Source organism: Trichogramma pretiosum, unplaced genomic scaffold, assembly GCF_000599845.2.
Source record: "Trichogramma pretiosum strain Unisexual culture from Peru unplaced genomic scaffold, Tpre_2.0 scaffold138, whole genome shotgun sequence".
Lineage (NCBI taxonomy): Eukaryota > Metazoa > Arthropoda > Insecta > Hymenoptera > Trichogrammatidae > Trichogramma > Trichogramma pretiosum.
Genome location: NW_019641654.1, coordinates 171,428 through 192,526, shown reverse-complemented (window position 1 = coordinate 192,526; position 21,099 = coordinate 171,428). Strand labels below are relative to the sequence as shown.

Sequence of the window (21,099 nt, the reverse complement as noted above, 5' to 3'; positions counted from 1 at the left end):
TTTTTTCCGAACATTTCGAACGATTTTTGGATTTTTTGATCTCGTACTTATAACTATTTTACAATTAAGTACACATACCATTGACCAAATCTATATGCATCATACGTCCGAGGAAACCTTCCAATGATACACCAGCTGGGTTAAGTAGGTGTCAGTTTTGGTGTTGCAAATTAATTGTTTTAATTAAACACGAGCTGTTGGCTGTTGGGAGCTAGTTAAATAACGCACAGCCTTTGGTTTGCTTTTTCTTGCATGTTTTAAAATTTTTTATGGAATATTTCTTAATAATTTTTTATAATCATTTTTTGAATGATTTTAAATGCGCGTCTGGTGGCTATCTAAACACATCTCATTCATCCAATTTCAAAGCGTCATAAAATGTTACAGATTTCAACAATAGACACATACGTCAGAAATGAATATTGAAAATTTCAGAAGAGCTTGCCAAGTATTTTTTGCTGCAGGATGGACCCCGATTACATGAACACTAAGCCGTTCAAAGATTTCTTTTGCAATCAAACTGTGTACTTGCTTGCTCTTAATTCTGATTTTGATTGACTTAGAATTAAAATTTTTGTTCCAAATGTTGAAATAGTAATTCTCAAAAGAAAAAAACGATTCGATAATATGATAAAAAAACGATTTTCAAAAGATCTAAATCAGAATAGTTCCTGAACGATTTTAACATAAAATTTGATGAAGATTTATTTTACTAGACCAAAGTAACAGCCTATTAAATCATAGAAGACGCTCTTATTCGTAATGAGAACATATTTCACTAGACATAGTAACAAATTAAATGTCGTAGAGGTTGATAGGTCGATTATTTTTGCCTTGAATTTAATATTATTTACCTGTAATAGCTATTTTACATGACCATTTACTGGTTCCTTCTAATACCACTTGTTCTGATTGTTCTAAGCTGTCAATATGAGTATCTGGATCAACAGAAAATGTTGTTCTGAAAAAATTAAGAGGGTATTAATAAAATAGTACGATCAAATTATGTGAACATTTTTTACATAAAAACAAGAATTACACTATCATTCTTTGCAAATAAATTTAGTTTTTTATAATTTTTTCAAATAATTTTTTTGTAGATATTGTTCAAATTATTCTAAATTTCGGTAGGGAGGGCTGCTATGGCCTCGACTTGTTTGCTCTAAAATTGTTTTGGGGTCTCCTGGTACCCAATACTGAAGCTTCCTGTGCTTACAAGGAGACCACACCAGCTCCAGGTCATGGATTTGCTCCAAAATTTTTTTGGGGTCTCCTGGTACCCTATACTGAAGCTCCCCGTGCTTAGTTTGATCTCATGGGTCTTAGGGCCCATTTTGTATAAGTTTTTCCACATTATAAAAAAATCATTGTTATTTTCTATATCGATATAGAAGCACTTAAGCGAAAACAATTCAACGATAAAAATTTTAAAACTTTTTATCGTTGCACTTTTTCGTTTCAGTACTTCTATATCGATATAGAAAATAACAAAAATTTTTTTATAATGTGGAAAATCCTCTGAAAAATGGGCCCTAAGACCCATGAGATCAAACTAAGCACAGAGAGCTTTAGTATTGGGTACTAGGAGACCCCAAAAAAATTTTGGAGCAAATCCATGACCCGGAGTTGAGCAAGGTCTCCTCGTGAGACAAGAGGCGCAAGAGGTGTAAAAATAATCCGGACGATGCTGGGAGAAAAAGACGAAAACGACGCTTAAGATTCCCGAGCCCCTAATCACCGTAAGGTGGACGGGAGATGTACGGAAAAGACACAGATGTAGCAGAGAAGCCTTATAGAGTCCCCACCAAAGTAATGTTTAACGACGGTTTCTAGTGAGGTACTCGAAGGACCACTGGCTGCAGAGTTCACTCTGCCCACGACCAAAAAAAAAAGATTTGAAAACATGCATGATAGTGCGTAGAGTCTCGCGACGTATACGCATAGACAGCACATACGTATTCTATGTATTATCGTATATGCATAAGTAAAAAAGAGAAAGATATCTAAACGCAGTCAATCCCGTGAGCTAAGCCGACTGCTGTTGCTTATGTTGTTACGTTACCTCCTGCTTAGTCATACGTTTCACATCAAAAAAACACACACACACACACAATGCAATCGGCCTTTTTGGTTCAGTGGGTATAGTTCTTGCCTGCTGATACAAGGATGTGCCATAGGGCGTGGGTTCAATCCCCACCGGGCGAATTTTCGAGGTTCATTTTTTCGCCTGGTGTAGTCGAGCCCTTGCCCGAAGTGGAGCGGGTACCACTCAAAAAGAAGACCCGGGCTACGTCATCAGCCTCCGAATCGGTAAAAAAACCCCGATCACTGTGCGAGCTGGAAGCGAAAAGGATAACCATAAGTAGGAGCTTGAGGCGAGGACTCACAAAGCTGGCAATAGATGGAGCACAACACTCCCATGATGAAGTCAGAAGCAAGAACCACACTCACAAGAGGGCGCCGGATGCGGGAGCCAAGGCTCTTCCGGGATGCATGATAGCGCCTGAAGCGAGAACCACACTGTCAAGACGACAACAGAAAAGGAATATCAAAAACTCACGGAGACTCACAGGGTAGCGCCGGAAGCGAGAACCACACTCACAAGATGTAGCTGACAGAGCAAATGGGCCACTTGCCATCGGCAGCAGAAGCGAGAACCACACTCACAAGATGGCTCTAGACAGCGAGTTCTAAAAATATCTAACTCAGGAGGAGATGCCAGCAATGTATGACCACGCAGTAGACGGCTCTGAAAAAAGGGGATACGACAATCGAGAGATGGCATCGCGCAGGATCGGAGGTTCACCAAGTACAAAAAGGATGAGTTCCTGAACTCCTAATCATCGCATATCACTATGTGACGGATGGGGGATGTATGGAAACCATCGACTAACATAGAAGTAGTAGAAATGCTGAAATAACCCAGGCCTCACCGAAGCAATGCCTAGCGGTGGTTACCGGTGAGTGACCGAATGGGGTGGAGTAGGAAAAAAAAACATTCAGACATGTGGCTATCTTGCATCGTGTGCCAGTTCCTAGTGACATTACCACAGTGTTTCCCGCGCTTGTTACCATCGGTGTGAGCCACGCGTGTTAGTGTGAGTGCGTGCTTCGTGCCGCTGTGCTGGTGCTCTGTGCTATCGTGTGGGCTTGCGGTGAATCGGCAGCTGTGTGCGACAGGCAGCGGGATCAGCAGGCGCCTAAGTCGATGGACGATGTCGGAATGACAAGCTAGCTGGAGAGTGGCTCGCTGCCGTCGATGCCGACGAAGACGATGACTCCCTCCACGGTGACATTGTGACATCCATGACACGAAGAATTATCGGCGCCCCTCTGCTAGCAAAAGATGCCCCGCTCTCGACCCCCGCAGAGTTTGCGACCGGAAGTTACGAAGAGAAAATGATTCGTATCGAAGATTTTGTGGAAGGCCTTAACGCGTTCATTTTCGGCAGAAATAACCTCCACAAGGAGGTGATCAAGTACTCGCTAAGTCTAGAACAGGCCATCTTAGCGCTCAAAAAGACAAAGCAGAAGCAAGTGCCGTCCCGACCTCCCTCTGCTGAGAAGGCGGTCTGCACCTCCCCAATGTTCTCGGTCAATGCAACTGGTAAGCTGCCTGCATCGTTACCGCCGGCGACTCGTGCAACACCCAAGTGCCACGCCGTGACAGCCGCATCCAAGCAGCTTGGCGACAACGATGTCGGAGACCAAGACGGATTTGTACTCGTCGACCATCGTCGTCACCGCCAGCGTAATCAGACGGCAACAATATCTGGATCTGCCACTCCCGGTAACAGCCGAAACCACGGCCAACGCCACGTGGAGCTCACCATCAACCAGACACAATCGTTATCAGATGAAGGATGCGTCTACCTATGCCAACATCCTGCGAACTCTCAAGTCGGACCCGACATTGCAGCAAACAGTCGGGAGCAGCGTCCAAAACATCTTTATCTGTTTTGACTCTTTCGACAGTTACATCACTCTTTTTCAATTTAATAGCCATCATTAACCGTTTCTTCCACAAACGAGATACCCTCCTATGCTTCTCAAAAAGAAAATATAGGAAGTATAGAAAAACAAATTAACCACGGATCTCTACCATGTTAGGAAAAGATGATTAAACACAAATACTCCGTTTTCAATATAATAAATTTAATAAATAAAGACAAGTATTTACTACAGAGCAGTACAAGCATGCGTGCATTTGCCGCTGCTGTGTTAATCTCTGCTCGACACACTCCGAACACTTTTGTAAGAGAGATGTCTATGAGTATGCCATCCCCACTTACTCACTGTAGCGTACATCGCTTATACAGCAGTTTGCTTATCGCTTATACGCTTATACAGCAGTTATGACGAGTGAAAGTAACATATTCTCAACAAAAATCTAAAAATAGGCTCCAGAAATATCAAACAGTTCTCTTGCAATTTCAATATTCTCAAACACAGGAATCTCTCCAACACATACGACAGTGTGATTGTAACCGGCAGTTTTACTATTCACGTAAATAAGGCAAACGATCAACACGTTGGCCGCTTGAACAAACAGCTGGAGCAGCTGTCCCTTCATCTCGTCAGTACAGCGCCGACCGATCATGTCATCTATCACGATGGGTCAATTCCTGAAAATTGACGTGGAAAGTCGAGGTTTGCTGTATAGAAGGAGCCGAATAGTCGCGTGCATGACCTTGCTTTAGACTTATATACGACACTTCTGCAGGAAGCCGTGATTTTGAATTACAACAATTTCAAAAAAATGCATATAACGTGCATAAAAGTGCATTTTAATGCACAAACAAATAAAACAATGCAACGACAATCATATTTAAGGTCCCCGACAGATTAATCGAAAAAATCCCATCAAATTTAAGCAAATTTCCATAATTTTGAAAAAATGCATTTAAAATGCATAAAAGTGCATAAAGGGTTGAGCATCGAGATTATGAATGTCATCAGATATTTGTCTAGCTTCCCTTATCAACTTCCTAAATTTTCAAAAAGATCGATCCAGCAGTACTCATTGTACCGTGTCTATACAAAAAACCCTTGCAAAATCACGGGAGTTCATGCAAGAATGACTTCGCTTTGCTCAGCATAATTAAATCCGGAATAATCTGAAATCCCATAACGTTTTTTTTTTAAAACAACATTCATGAGCAAGTATATCTGTTTTATTCTCATATTTTTACGTTAAGTTATGTTCCTAACCTATTCAATTGGTAATCTCAAATCGTAAATGATAATAAATTTCTTGGCTATGATATTATTGATATCAAATAAAATTTGTCAAGTATTGAACAAATTATGTATTTTTTGTTTCAAACTAATAGCCTACTGAAATGTTTACAATAGATTAATTCAAAACCGTGGTAATACTTTTTTCAAAAGTTTAAATAGGGGCAAGTATGACAGTCTGATCTTTTGATTTGAGTCTAAATTTAAAATTATTCTGTTTTTCAAATTGTTGAAACTCTTAATCTCAATCCACCATTAATTAATTACTTAGCTATGATAGTAATAAAATCAAACATATTAAGGCAAGTACTCACGCAGATGTAATATTTTTATTTCTTAAACAATAACGATAATGCAAAGTTTGTGATAGAATTATGTAATAAAATAATTAATTAATATAATTGTTAAAATTCAGAGTAACTATTATTCAATTTACAATTACATACAGTGATAAGTGCAATGATAATCCCATGCGATCATTCAATGTCAACAGTAGTATGTAAAGGAATCATTACGCTTTATAATTTTTGTTAGGGTCTATGGGATTAAGCTGGCAGGGGTTTCATTGTTTTGTACTGAAAGACCCTGAATAAAGTTTGATAAGGATCTGTTATCAGGAGATGAAAGGCTCGCTTATTTGGTTTCTTTTAGTAATAAATGGTAAAATTACATTAAAAAAGTTACCTAATAAGTTCAAATATTTCTGGTTTTTCTTTCTCTCTTTGTTTCATTCTTTCTTTCATGGCAGTTATGATGCTGTTAGCTTTATCTTCTGCTCCATGTTTTGAACTTTTTTCAGCGGCACCTTTGAATTAATATATTTTTATCTAATTATGATTGAATTCAAACATTTTAAAAAAGTGTTGTAAATTAAAAAAAAATATTTTCGTATTTAGAAGACCTGCACTGCCTAAGCACTTAAAGAGCTTAAAGCTCACAGATTTTTGAACTTTTTAATTTTTAATGCTCGGTTTTTGTTTGAGAGTAACTTTTAGAACACATATTTTGATGTAGATTCAAATGCATTTTTAGAGTTTATGGTTAAATTTACGATTGGTTACAAAAAGATAAAAAAATCAAGTGAATCATACAAAAACATTAAAATTTATAGAAATGCGAATATTAGTAGTAAACTTCGAGGATAATAAACATGTGGTCTGAGTACGATATCACCTCTAAAAATGCAATTAAAATTCCAAATCAAATATCCAATAACCACAGAAAAACGATAACGTGTACTGGTCTGTCAAAATAAAAATAAACTTTATGACTCCAGGTGCAACTGCCGAAGATCCAATACTCGCACTTGAATTGATTCTTATTTTACTTTGAACAACAGTTTTTGTAATATTATTTACGTATTAGTAACTTCAATAATTGCAACCTTAAAAATAATTTTATTTTTACGTATAAACAATAGACTAGCAATAAAAAAAATTTTTTTTTATATCGACGGGTCGCCCCCTCAAAAGTTTCAAACCCACAAAAAATGAGCTCTACCAGATTTCAGCCCATATGTTTGAAAAAAAAACCCGTGCCACAAGACGGGTGTTGATTAACATTAAATTAAATGTAAAAGTCGTTACCTCGTATTATGCGCATACGGGGTAGAATAATCTCGGATTATACGCATAAAGTGGTTAAATGGAAACCCCTTCCATTTAATTTAATGTTAATCAACACCCGTCTTGGGGCACGCGTTTTTTTCAATCATATGGACTGAAATTTGGTAGAGCTCATTTTTTTGGGTGTTTGAAACTTTTGAGGGGGTGTTCCGTCAATTAAGAAGAAAAAATTTTTTTTATTGTCAGTCTAATAAACAAACAACCCAGAGCTTTTTCCGCACTTAAAATTCGTCAAAGATGCAGTAAAGAATAAATAGCTAGCTAACAATACAATAATCTTTTTGTGTATAACAGACAATAATGTTTAGTTTAATATCCGATGTTTATATCAATCTTCTTTTTTCCTCTATAATCTAAAATATAACATACACAGTATTATTAAATGAAGAAATCGAACTATCTGGAAGATCAAAATTCCAGTAAGAACATATGTGTCGATAGATAGGTTTCAGGCGACTCGCAACACCGAGGTGGAGACAAAGATGCGAGTCTCATACAAACAGAGTTTCCATAATTTGTCAAGACACTGAAACCGCTTCTAATATAAAATTACAGATCAATGATATTGTACCGAAATTTCAATCAATCTTGTGCGTGACTCCGACCAGTGCGGATCTTGTCTCTGTATCCTGTGTTTCTGTGCCCATTGCCTCTGTGTCACGACGCCTCCAGCCAAAAGAAATGTCAGTCATAAATTCTAATGTATCTAATTTAATTAAAAATGCTTGTTTCTAGCTTTCTTTTACTTTGCCTTCGAAATAATTGCATATAATTAAAGATATCAAACTTCTAATGATATCACTGTCCCGAGGCGATCAATGGGTAACCATTTCGCCTCGCGGAAAGTGACCTTCATTTCTCATTAGTACTTATGATATTGTAGATTATGTGATTATACCAGAAAATTCGTCTTAGTACTAAAAAATAAATAAGACCATTGTACCCAAAAGGTTACAAGAGTTCCCGTCTCCTGACGTGACACTGAGGCCATGGGGACGCTGATATCAGAATTTACTATTTTGAACTGGTGCAGACAATTGTTTTTTTAACTGCACTCTGAAAGATATACTATTCTACGTCTTTTCTGAATAAAGATTTTGCAAAACTAACACTTTTCTTATAGATTTCTAATTTTTTCCCAATTTATTTCTTCTCATAAAATCATTATGAATTTTTTTTACCGTATTACTGTATTTTGACTAAAAAAAAACAAGAAAAATATTTGAAAATGACATTTTCAATAAATATCTTACGTTGTAAGCAATCGGCATTGAGTAGATCTTTGCATTTTTCATGACATTTCACTCCACATTCAATGCAACGAACTCCTTGTCGAGCTATTCCCCAAAGTAATCCTTCACATTCATAACAATAAGTTGGCGATGTAGCTGTCCATGTTATAAAATTATGGGGTGTGGTTGATGAAATAGGATATATCATAGCTTGTAGAGTTTTTTTGTAGACGTGCATTTTCTGAAAAACGTTAAGGGAATAACACATGAATAAATTCTTCATTCTCATAAGAAACTTATTTTGAGAAGTAAAGCCTGGCAAAATATAAAAATTTTTATAAAAAAATGTTTTTAATAAAAAACAATTGTTCATAATGAAATTATATTTACTCTAAAGTTATTTATTATTTTATTAATCTTTTGATAAAATATACAAAATCAATTCATGTATACTGCAACGTAATTTACTGCAACTGACACCCATGCACGCGACGAAAAGTGGCTAGCGAGGAAAAAGGAGCAATCACTGTACCTCACGCTTCCCTAAATCATAGATTATATGAATATGGATTCAAGTTTTTGCGTCTCCCTCACCTATGAGTGTGAGGAAGGAGAGAAGTAGCGCTGCCAAGACGCAGCAGTGGCAGCACGCCACCCAGCATCTAACGACGGCATGCCATCAATACGCGGCAAAAAAATAGCACTATTGTATGTCCACGATAAAGCGGACACTTTTCACAATCAAATTAAAAATAGTTAGAGACACTATTGATTATGTGTTATTTACATCAAATTAAAGGGAATCGTATGAAGTTTATGAAATTACACTGATATAAGCGATAAGAAGATAAGTTTTCAAAAAATATTCGATGAAAGTTACACGTGAAAAAAAAAATTTCGAAAAAGGATTAAAAAAATTTTTAGATGATTTTTAACAAAAGATATTCTTTACGATAACGTCTAATTTCTATTTGTTTTTTTAAATTTCAAAAATGTACAGATTTGAATTTCACATCAAAAATTTTGAAAAATATATCAAGTTGTGGCCCTTTGAAATACTTAAATTTGACCAAAAATTGAACCCTCAAAACTGCAGATAGCAAGAAATATATTCAAAAAACTGAAAATTACATTTGCATTTTTTTTCGAGGTTATGTAAGGCCCTAGAGGTCATAAAATTCACCCAAAGGTATATTTTCACATGTACTATATGTAGGTATTTTTTTATTTTAATTTGGTTGGGGATCCATCAGAAAAGACCTGGACATTTCAACAACTGTCGAGGAAATTCAGAGACTCTCAAGAAGATACAAAGAGCGGCTTACAATCCATCCTAAACCGCTGGCGGTAAAGCTTGGGGAAGTTTCTTTTAGCGATTCAAGACTAAAAAAACACAACTACCTCTAGAAACACCTGTATTTTAAAACCATCTGTAACTAAAATCAGATGCATTGTACACTAGTGACTGTCAAAGGATTGTTACTTACACGAGCTAATTTGTTTTATTTTATTTTTATAAATTTTACTAAATGTCTCGCGCTCAGACAGATTGTAAAAAAATGAAGGAGTTATAAAAAAAAAAAAAAATTTGGTTGGGGACAATTTTGACCATCTTACCCGGCTAGGCCCTTCCTCTCGAGTAATCCAACGACACATCTTCACCATAGGTGAGGTCGACAAGTAGCCTGGAAAAATCCGCAGCTACAGCCTGAAAAGCCAGCAGCTTGTTGCTAAAATGGCTGGAAGTTCTTCGAGGCATCTGGTCATTTATATCCAGGAGGAATGTCGTATTTAGCGACAGTATGCCCGTCCTCTACGTAACTGTACCAAATCTTCCGATTTCTGAGGCCAAAACCTCTGACATAGTTCCCGTATGCGTCAGCCAAAGTGACCGACTCTGGTCAAACCAGAGGCGCAAGACGCTGGGTAAGTGATAGTCACTAACTCTTCCTTTGCCCGCTTTCCTTAAGATATTGTCGCTTCGCAATTCTAAGTTGCGCCTTAAGAAGACTGTACACATAACACAAAAGATCATCCAACAGGATAAAAATTATATCAATCGATTTGTTAGATCTTCAAAATAAGATTCCAAAAAAAACATGTGGTTGACGATCAAACTTTCGAGATAAACAAGTTTAAAAATGGCGATTTTAACACGGGCTCTTATGGGACGCGGTTTTTTATTGTTTACAACTAATTTAAAAGATCAACCATCTTAATAAAAATATATTTTCTGAAAGAGAAAATTCCAAGCTTTCGATTGGTACGTTAAAAATTACCCCTTAACGAACTAACTAATGAGTAATTAAACAAAATCATTGATTTCGAATAGTGCGAGCGGTTGTCTGCCTAATGCGAGAAAGAGACAGACAAAACGTTGGTAAGAGACCGAGCGCGACTTCATCAATTCCTACACCGAAAGAAATATCGTTAGCTAATTATCGTAATTAGGGGTACACCCTAATCTATAGCCAGTGAGGTGAATACACAGTGTGTATGCAAACGTCAGTTGGCACAATCGACTAAGCACGTGTTATTTTAAGAATATAAGCGTAAGTACACTTATTTGATTGTCTTACACGATTGTAGTCAGTAGGTTTAGTTTAATGTGCATTATAATTATATGTTGTGCGTCATACTTCATTCAGAATATGTACAACAATTTCTCCAATGGATTTTTGCCCGGTGTTGGTTTTCCGAATTATCCGCAGAATCCGCATTTTGTGTATAATGTCTCAAACGCTAAATTACCTGCACAAGCTGGATCGTTTAATAATGATCGTGGAACGTTGATGGACATATCAAACAACCGTTGCACCACCAGTCAAGACCATTACATAGAATAAACGCATTCCATGGCTACTCTTGACACGGATAATTTAATACAAAACAACACGACAATTAAAGTGTCCAATAAATTAAGTAAGTATTAACACGATTTTTCTACTCTTTTTAGTTATATCATAATCGGTGATTTATTGAATTCTTTCCTTTTTATAGGCTTCCTGCACGTTTTCATAAATGATACAAATTTCTATAGCGTAAAAAATAATTACGTTTATCAAGTTTTGCTCAAAACTTTTGATGGGTGCGAGATGTTGCTCGCATACGTCCAAAACAACCAAACACAAAAATCCAGAGAAGAAGATCGATCGGTTGCAGAAAATCAAGATAGCGCTAATGATCAAAAAGAAGAAGGAGAAGAAGAAGAAGAAGAAGAAGAAGAAGAAATTTCTGCAGTTTCTCGGGTAAAGTAAAATGTATTCAACCCGTACCTCATGGCGAAACTGCTGATCCAAGAAGAATTTATCAAAAATAGCGCGCATTATTCGTACGTAATTAAAATTTCTTTATTTAAATTTTAAATAGTAGAGGGACATGTGTATACTAACAAATCACGTTTTTAGACTTAAAGTCGACCAAGAAAGGCTCGAATTTTTAGCAAAAGAAATTTGTGTAATTTGTCCTGATGAAAGACAAATTAGATATTATTCGTCTTCCACTGAGAGCAAAGAAGCTAAGGTAATCTTACCAAACATGCACAGATCTCTTCGAACAAAATGGGGAAAGTTTTACGGAACGCGTTGTGTAACATACAAAACTAAGCCTGACATTATCGAAGGTACTTTTTTTATTTAATTTTTGCTAAAAGTAAGTATTGATAGAACACATTTTTTATAAACTTAATGTTTTAGGTTGTTTGAAAGAAATAAAAACAAAAGTAGTGGTTAACGATGAATTCCGTCAAAGTTGAAGGAATTGTCTATACCACGAAAAGCGTTCTTCGCAGAGCATACTTTAAACTACATTTTTTAAGAAATCCCTGCTTTACTTTGTCATATTTTATTCATAAATTAATTATAAATTTTGCAAATACATTTTTTTATATTGTTTCAGATGATCAACGAATACGATAGTGACGATCCAACTTTGCCTGATCTTTATTCAAAAATTAGTAATTGCTCGCATAAAATTATATCCATCGCTGAAGGAAAAGCTAACAACAAAAGTTAGATCAAGGAAATTCTAAACAATTACAAAGAAGAGACCTATCCTTGTAAGTAATTGCAAAATTTAAGTATTCATTTGAGTAGAGTAAAATTCCAATTGAATTTGAGATGCACGGTATGAGTTTCACAACTTACTCGACTCGCGCAAGTCCAAAAACAGTGCGGCGCTGAATGAATACACACACACACACATATATACCAGCTATACACCGCAGTGTTCGGTTAATAACAGCTGTAAGTTGCGTGTGCGCGTGTGTTCTGCTGTTTAGTTTCATGTATAAATTTGTGTTTTGTGCTCAACAACTTGACGATAAAATTTAATTTACAGTAGCCCAAAATTACTTGAATCTTCTTTTGATTCCTTATTTGCTTGGCGTACATCAAGTAGGAAAATCCAGGGCCAAAGGAGGACTTAAGTAGAAGGCAACGGTTGATGAAGCTTCAAAATCTTACATACAACACAGCACAGTGAGTAAACATAATTGTTTTTGGCCAAGTGAAAAAGTTTTGTGTACATTATTTAATTGATTTATACCCACCGGAATCATAAATTATAATAATTAAGGGCTTATATATACCTTAAAATCACATAATTTTAAAATACATGAAAATATAAGTAAAAATTAAATCTGGTGAAATGGAAAAATTCTCCTCTTTTTCAACCCTTTTTTCAACCAGAAATCACCCTTACATACCCCAAATTAACTTGAATACAGCCTAGATGTACTAGGCAAGTCAGAATTCCCAAAATTAATCATACCCTCCTGGCCCGTAGAATTCCAAGCGGTAAAATTAATTTTGAGACCCCAAGGTCATTTTATTTTGTTTGTCAAAGCCATTTTTATAGCCGCTACTACAGGCAAGATTGTTAATTAGATTTAACTATATTTTTATTCATTAAAACAACTTTTTTAATAATTATTTATCCATTTTTTCACAATTTTTGTGGTAGTCGGCTTACAGAAAGACCTACAGAGGTCCAAACATCCTCCCTGTAGTAGCGGCTATACCCAAACATGTGCTGAACGAGTCCCTGCAACCTGGACCTTGAAGTTCAAACGGTTCTTCTGGAATCTTACGAGAACAGGGCCATTTTTAGCAAAAACACAACTCTCCAGAATAAGCGATTGAAGAAAATCTTGCAAATATTCTTATTGAATCACTATAATAAACTTTATCACTCCTAATAATTATTCTAGACTAAGAGAACATTCAATTTTGATTTTGTTCTATATTGCCAAGTCACTATAGAGCCATGTCGCATAATCCATAATTGACTGTAGTATTCATTATATTCAGAAGCCTAATTGATAAAATTACAAATATATGCCACTGAGACTGAAATCATATTTCAAAGCCGGATTGACTCATGTGGCAATATACAACAAAAGATAGGCTCAACTCAAAGAAGACTTGATGAAATAACTATTATGATTAGAATTAGAACTAATAAAATAGAACAATCACACATGTTATTTGAAAAATGTTGAACTTTATTTGAGAATTTACTTTGAGAACACACAGTAAATTGTATTGTACATAATCTTTGCATAAGAATTGTACACTATCTCACTGTGTATTCACTTTTTGATCAATTTCACACTTGGAACTGTTTGCTATTTTTAACAACAAAACTTCATTGCACTTTAATTGAGATTTCACTTTGAGAACACACTTTTAGAATTGTACATAATCTCACTGTGTATTCACTTTTTGATAAATTTTACACTTGGACCCCTTTTAACAACTTTTACTGTAGAACTAAACAATATACTAACGCACAATGACTTCAGCTTTATTGAACTTGAGATCCTCTTCTGCTAAATCACGTAGAGTTTACTATGTAGTACATGAAAATCAGTGTTTACAATTATGTGTTCTATGGTGAGCACGAGATGGCGCTGGAGTCAGCCGCCGGACTGAGACGCCTGACAATGGGATGATTATCAATTAGTTAGGGAAAGTTTGAATGTCCTAAAATGGGATATAAAGATGGGCAGAAACATCAAATAATCGATTTGCCGAGAAAAATGAATTTCGTTAAAAATTTATACATTGGATTTATTCAGAAAATCGAATGTATTTTTTGAGTCAATTTGAATTTCGAGTTTCCGATTGAAGCATCAAAAAGAAGAGAAATTTCCTATAAAACAAGCAAATAAAAAAAATTAATATTTTGAAAATTTAAGGTATATATAAGCCCTTAAGATATGAGTAAATCTCGTGAAATTTTAATATTTGTGTCAACCCCACAATATTCGTATGAAAAACTAAAAATTACCGTTACTCGAATTGTTTATCTCAAGTTTTCACCTTTTTCTTTTCTTGAGAATAACTTCCAGTGTGATCCAAGCTTGGATTCATATTAAAAAAATGCATTTTACGATGTTTTCTATTCTATATTATATAATATGAGATGAGGTGCAACATGTTCACAAAATTTGTTGACAATACTTAATATCTGTTTTAAAATCCGATTTATACCGTTTTTTATTATATAGGTAGATCCTGCAGATACAGAAAAGCATAAAGACGATGTTACAAAAAAATACACGATTTTAAAGTGATCTACACCAAATATAAAATAACCACGACATTTTGTATTGTTATTTGTAGGCAGTAAATCAGGGTTTTCAGCTGTAGAAGCTTGATATAAATAAACAACTGTCCTAAAAAAAGATTTTTCTGTTGCTGCGACTCTTGTGTAGCAGTTTGTTGAATACTACTTCTTCAATAAAACTCCGAAGATTAGCGTATATAATTCTATAAGTACTTTGGTATCGAAACTTGATAAACATATTGTAAAACCACCAAAAATTCGGAAGTTTCCAGCCAATTCCAGAAAAAGAAAAGCCACCTGATTAAAATTTTTCTATAAGTTCATAACCTAGTTCATAACCTAGCTCATAATTAGATTATACGTTAATAGTTTATAGCTTGTTTATAGCATAAGAAAAGTTGTGATAATTATTGAATCAGGAATCTGGGAAATTTACAACCCGATGGTGAATTAATTATGACTCGCGATATTCAATTTCAAAACCTAGTCACTTTATTTAACTTTCAACATTGGCCACCAGGTGCGCTGGTGGCGTTCTTGTTTGCCTTCCGTGGCCGAACCTTTGCTACGCGACAATAGTTTACGTTCGTGATTTTCTGCTACTGCTTGGCCAAAATGGCCGTCGCTACAAAATGCTCTGCTCGTCGACCTATAGCCACGTGGCTAACTTTACGAGACCGCGTCTACGCCGCGCCGTACACCTGCGTGTTATTCAGACAATGCAACGCGGCAGTGTGCCGTTTGATCCACACACACACACACACACTGAGCTTGCCGCAGCTGCGGTGACACTCACATGCACACACACTCTCTATGCACGCGCGAGCAAGATGACGCAATCGTGCACACAGCCAAGCGACCAACCACCTAAACAACTTAAAGCTAACCTCTACGCCGGCTCTTCCGTAGACGATGTCCTTGGCAAACTCCTCTGCTGTCATGGCCTTCGTCGTCTGCAATCACCGTGGCAGAATCTCTCTATTTGGCCTAGGTGGCTATCGGGTTCGGATCGGCACCGCGTTTCTCCAGGCAGAAACTAGCCTCACTTTCTTGCGGCCGACCTTGGCGTTCACACTGTGCTTCTCGCACGACACTCGCACTCCGGCGGACTTTTTCCTTGTTGGCGAGTTCTCTGTACCGAACTGGCACAACCGCGAACTACTCTGCGTTGTTTAACAAAAAAAGAACAATACTTTTCACTGGTTTGTTTCCGCACGTGCACACTCTTGCTCGGCTCGTGGTAATCTGCCTCGCGTGGCCTTGTCTGCAGCGCAGTAGATTGCGCAGTAGTCACGTGACTCCGCTACTGCTCTTGTGCGGCCTGCGTGCCTCTGCTCGGCATAGGCTTGTAGGATCTCGAGATGCGGCTAGTCTTGGCGTCGATGTTGCGTTCTCGGTCTGCTCCGCTCATCTTCTTCTTGGCCTGAAACCTAGGCTGCGAGGAAAAATACGCGAAATCATTCATTCGTGCATACTCGCGATGAAGTATCTCCTCGCGTGGTGCCGGTGTACGGGCTGCCCTCGGTCAGGCGCGACGTTTAAGTTCGTGGGCGTGTGCTTCGTCACATTATTAATTTTTTTTTAATATTTAATTGTTTGTAAAATTTCTCATCTTTTACGATATGGATTTTTGAATAAAAGAGGCAGATGTAAAGGAAAGCACGTTTTTAAATGAAACGATAAAATTGACCTTATTTTTGTATAATCTAGAAATGATACCCCGTAATGTTATAGATCAAATTATTCGAACTTTCAATAACTGAATAAGCAAAGTATATGTTCCTCTATTAAAGAGCAAAGTTAAGGACATTGTTCAGAATAGTACCTATAAAATTGATGATAATTTTATAGGTAATTTGAGTGTAATCCTATCAGAAAATAGGTGTCCACTTCAAAACTTTCTATCAGAGTATCAGAGATTTAAAATGTATTCGAAAAAAAATTTTATGAAAGATCATGAGAATGTTAAAGCCGGTGAGCAAAGTTCAATGGATGATTCATCAGTACTGACTGAAGAGAAAAAAATTGCACATATTCCCTTAGAGAATTCGTTGAAAGTTTTTTTGGAATTGCCAGGAGTTTTTGAAAAAAGCATGGCTTATATGGAAACGTTGAAAAAGGAAACAAAAGTAATATGAAATATTATGCAAGGAAGTTTGTGGAAGAAAAAATATGAAAATTTAAATCAACCAAACGTGACATAACCTCTTGTTGAATGACTTTGAGCCAGGCAACGGTCTTGGATCTCATGCTGGAGAACAAAAATTAGGTGGAATTTATATGTCTATGCCTTTTCTTTCCTTCAATTCAGTATCGAGATTGAAGAACATTCTTGTGTCATCGGTTTTTTACACCAAGTACAGAGAATGTTTCGGCAACATAGTTTTTTCAGCCGAAATTAAAGATTTGAATACTTTGTCAAGAAAAGGCTTAATTCTTCAGATTAATGGTAAAGTTCACAAAGTATTTTTTGCATGTGTTCTCATGACAGGTGATAATTTAAACTTAAATAGTAGCTGTGGTTTCAATTAAGGTTTTAATTCACCGAAAGGTTATTGGTGTAGATCGTGCAGAGCTACAGGAGAGGAGGTTCGATACCTTACCGAAGAAATTCCGGAACTTTTACGAAATGAGTTAAATTATGAGAAAGATTTACGTAATAAAACAGGAGGAATAAAAGAAAAGTGTGTAATCAATGAAATAGACAATTTTCACATTGCTATAAATCAGAATTTTGCGAGGGACTTCTGAGTCAATTAATATCAAAAATCCTGACGGTTTTAATATTTTTTGAAAAAAAATTCCTCTTTCTAAAGTAAACGAGAGAATAGAAAAGTTTGACTACTGTGGTATTGAAAACTCGAACAAACCTTGGCCAATAAGTATTGAAGTAGCTGTTAAAGTTCATGTATCAATATTAGGTACACACACAAAAATAAAAATAAAACAATCGGCATCACAAATGCTTTGTCTTGCTGGCTATTTGGGTCTTATGATAGGAGACTTAATACCAGATAATAATAAATATTGGGAACTGTACATTATTTTGCGAAAAATAATCGGAATCGTTACATCGCCAAGAGTAGTTGAACCAGAAACGTATCTACTCAAAAACTACATTAAGAAGCACCATGAGTTATATATCAAGCTATTTAAATATTTAAAGCCTAAGTTCCACTTTGCTACTCACATTCCAAGATTGTTACTTGAAATTGGGCCAGTAATTCATTTTTGGGGCATGCCTTTCGAAAGGAAAGACACAGAACTCAAGGACATTATAACTAACATAAATTCACGACGTAATCTTCCTACGTCAATTTGTACTAGAATGCAATTATCATTAGGTTTCAAAAAAGAAACATATGTTGACAATCAACAAGATTAAATCGAAGATGAAAACCATCTTCTAACTTATAAAAAAGAGATGGACCTAAAAGTGAAGCCAATCTATTCGGCCTCTGATTGGTCGACTGACTTTTGACTCGATTCGAAACGTAATAAAGTGACATCTACGGTCATAATAGCAACTTCTTCGAAACTGACTGAAAGATGTACGCGCGCGAAGCGCGCCTGAAAGTTGCTAACCTCAAAACACAAATAAAAAAATTGATACGCGCGGAGCGCGTCTTAAACGTCTAGTCTTATAGTAAATGATAAAGTTTTCCAAATAGGAACAATTTTTTTCAATGGCATCGACGAAGAAGACGAAATAGCACAATTTTCCAAGCTCAGTAATATTGTAAAATTAGAGGACAAATTGTACCTTATAGTACAAAATTTAAAAACCATAAGGTTCGATGATTTTTATCATGCTTACATAATAGCTAGTGAGCCTATATCTGAAAAATATGTGGAAGCAAATTTTTTTTCCGATTTTAAGATACCCTGCGTTCATGCCAAGAAAAATAACAAATTACATGTATCTACAACATACGATATGTAAATCGAACCACTAGCTGTAAAATATAAAATAATAGGCTGTCTTTTTCATAAAATAAAAATATTTTACAATATTTGTGTGAATTAATATCGTTTCGTTTTATTAGATTATTTAATTCTTCGTTTTAAACCCTTGAAAGTAAGTTGAAGAATTTGTATATACTTTTGATTGAATGCAATACGCATAGCACTATCACTATATACGTAACATGCTTTATTGAATTTTTATTTATTTATTATGCTTCATTTATATATGCGGCATTGCGTTGCCGGTCATTTTCCCGAATCCATTTTCTCGAATGCAAATTTCCCGAATCAGTTTTACCGAAAACCTCTTTCCCGATCATACATTTTTCCGAATATGTTTTACCCGAACATACATTTTCACGAATATATTTTTCCCGAATATAAATTTTCCCGAACATACATTTTCTCTAATTAGTAAACACAGATTATGTTTATTTATTGTGCCTACATCACTACTGTAACGTATGATGTATCACTATTATAACGTACTCAGTAGTATAAATTGACGCGTATTCGACATCGGGTAACGATAACCGCTAAAAATTTGCTAAAACGGCAGATACTCCCGTCAATTTAGGTACTAAATTAATAATTCGTGGCTTCGTTTATTTGCGTTCAAAAGTTGTGAAAGGTAGGACATATTGGGACTGCAATAGGCTTCGAAGTCGAGAGTGTAGAGCTCGAGCTATTACGATTTCTGTACATGGAACGGACAACGTCGAGATACTTCAAGGTCCGGAACTATCATCACATACGCACCCTCCCGATCGAGAAGATTGCGAGGCTGAGACGATAAAAAATAGGTATGATTGTATTATATTATAGAAGTTTATTATATCTACAGTAGAAGTGTGTTATATCTAGATTAAAAAGAAAAGTTGAAGAGCATCCAGAAGAGCCTCCGTCTCGAATCCTTCGAACAGAGCTCCATGATTTACACGACGCTGTTCGAAGCCGTTTACCTGACAGGGAGAACCTCTATCTAACGCTACGATCAATCATATTTGTCACATGCATACACCAAGTTCCTTTATCTACAACGTCAACTTATGTATATTTTTGTATAATCAACCTTCAATTGTATATTATGTATAATCAACCTTTGTAAATTCACGTAACTCGACGTGATATCAATTATTGTTCCAATATCAACACATGTGCTTCTTGTCTAACTTTATATTCTTCGTTCTCGTGCTTGCTTACTGCTTACGTCAATCCTATGTTAATCACAAACTTTGTACTCTATATCGCCGTTGCTTACGAGTAAAAACACACATCATCGAAGCGCCGTGAAAAAAAACACACCTCTTTGGATACCATGAAAAAAAACACACCTCATCGGAACGCTGCGAAAAAAAACACACCTCATCGGAGCGCTGCGAAAAAAAACACACCTCATCGGAGCGCTGCGAAAAAAAACACACCTCATCGGAGCGCTGCGAAAAAAAACACACCTCATCGGAGCGCTGCGAAAAAAAACACACCTCATCGGAGCGCTGCGAAAAAAAACACACCTCATCGGAGCGCTGCGAAAAAAAACACACCTCATAGAATGCCATGAAAAAAAACACAGCACATTGGATGCCGCGAAAAAAAACACAGCTCATTGGATGCCGCGAAAAAAAACACAGCTCACTGGATGCCGCGAAAAAAAAACACACCGAATCGAAATTTGTTGCGTTTTTATTCTGCTGTGTTTTTTTTCGCGGCATCCAATGAGCTGTGTTTTTTTTCGCGGCATCCAATGAGCTGTGTTTTTTTTCACGGCATCCAATGTGCTGTGTTTTTTTTCATGGCATTCAATGAGGTGTGTTTTTTTTCGTGGCGCTCCGATGAGGTGTGTTTTTTTTCACAGCATTCAATGAGCTGTGTTTTTTCGGGGCATTTTATTAGTATGTTTTTTTTCGTAGCGTTTTTCACTGTGTTTTTACTCGTAAGCAACGGCGATATTTTGTGTAAGAATCTTAAACTATTATTGTTTATATGTTATCGTAAATAAAGGAAGTGTAAATACCTCGAACGAGGTCTTAATACACTATAATAAAAAAAAAAAAAAAAACATGCATACACAGAGCGCAGCTTCACGATCCGACGTTCGTAGTCTGAGGCTATAACCAGTCGGAATTGCCGCGCGCTCACACAGATCATAGCCTCACGATCCGACGTACGCAGTCTGAGGCTACGACTCGTCGTAGTCTCCGCACGTGTACATTGAACGTAGCATCTCGCTACGCTTCTCGTAATCTCACACTTCGTCATAGCGGAATCTGTGAGTTCGAAAAGTAATCGTAGCCGTGGGTTACGTACACGCGCAGACCATACTTACGATTTTTCTTTCGGTGTAGCGATAAAGCAAGCAGATTGCATAATATTTTTAAAAAAATCCTGTTTTTTTTTGACCCTGAAAATTGGAGGATATTTGTAGAATTACTCATATACACGCTTGCAACACATAATTATGTAGCGAC

At 36.3% G+C, this 21,099-nt stretch overlaps 1 protein-coding gene across 1 annotated transcript in view; it reads right to left on the bottom strand.

Annotated features, from left to right (window-relative positions):
* Positions 1-21,099, bottom strand: part of LOC106651209 (putative leucine-rich repeat-containing protein DDB_G0290503) — a 165,879-nt gene that overhangs the window by 36,706 nt on the left and 108,074 nt on the right. The window contains exons 8-10 of the mRNA XM_023460113.1: positions 8,117-8,336; positions 5,923-6,043; positions 855-961 (exon numbers count right to left, since the gene is read on the bottom strand). Coding sequence (XP_023315881.1) covers positions 855-961; positions 5,923-6,043; positions 8,117-8,336 — 448 coding nt within the window. The remainder of the gene's footprint in view (positions 1-854; positions 962-5,922; positions 6,044-8,116; positions 8,337-21,099) is intronic.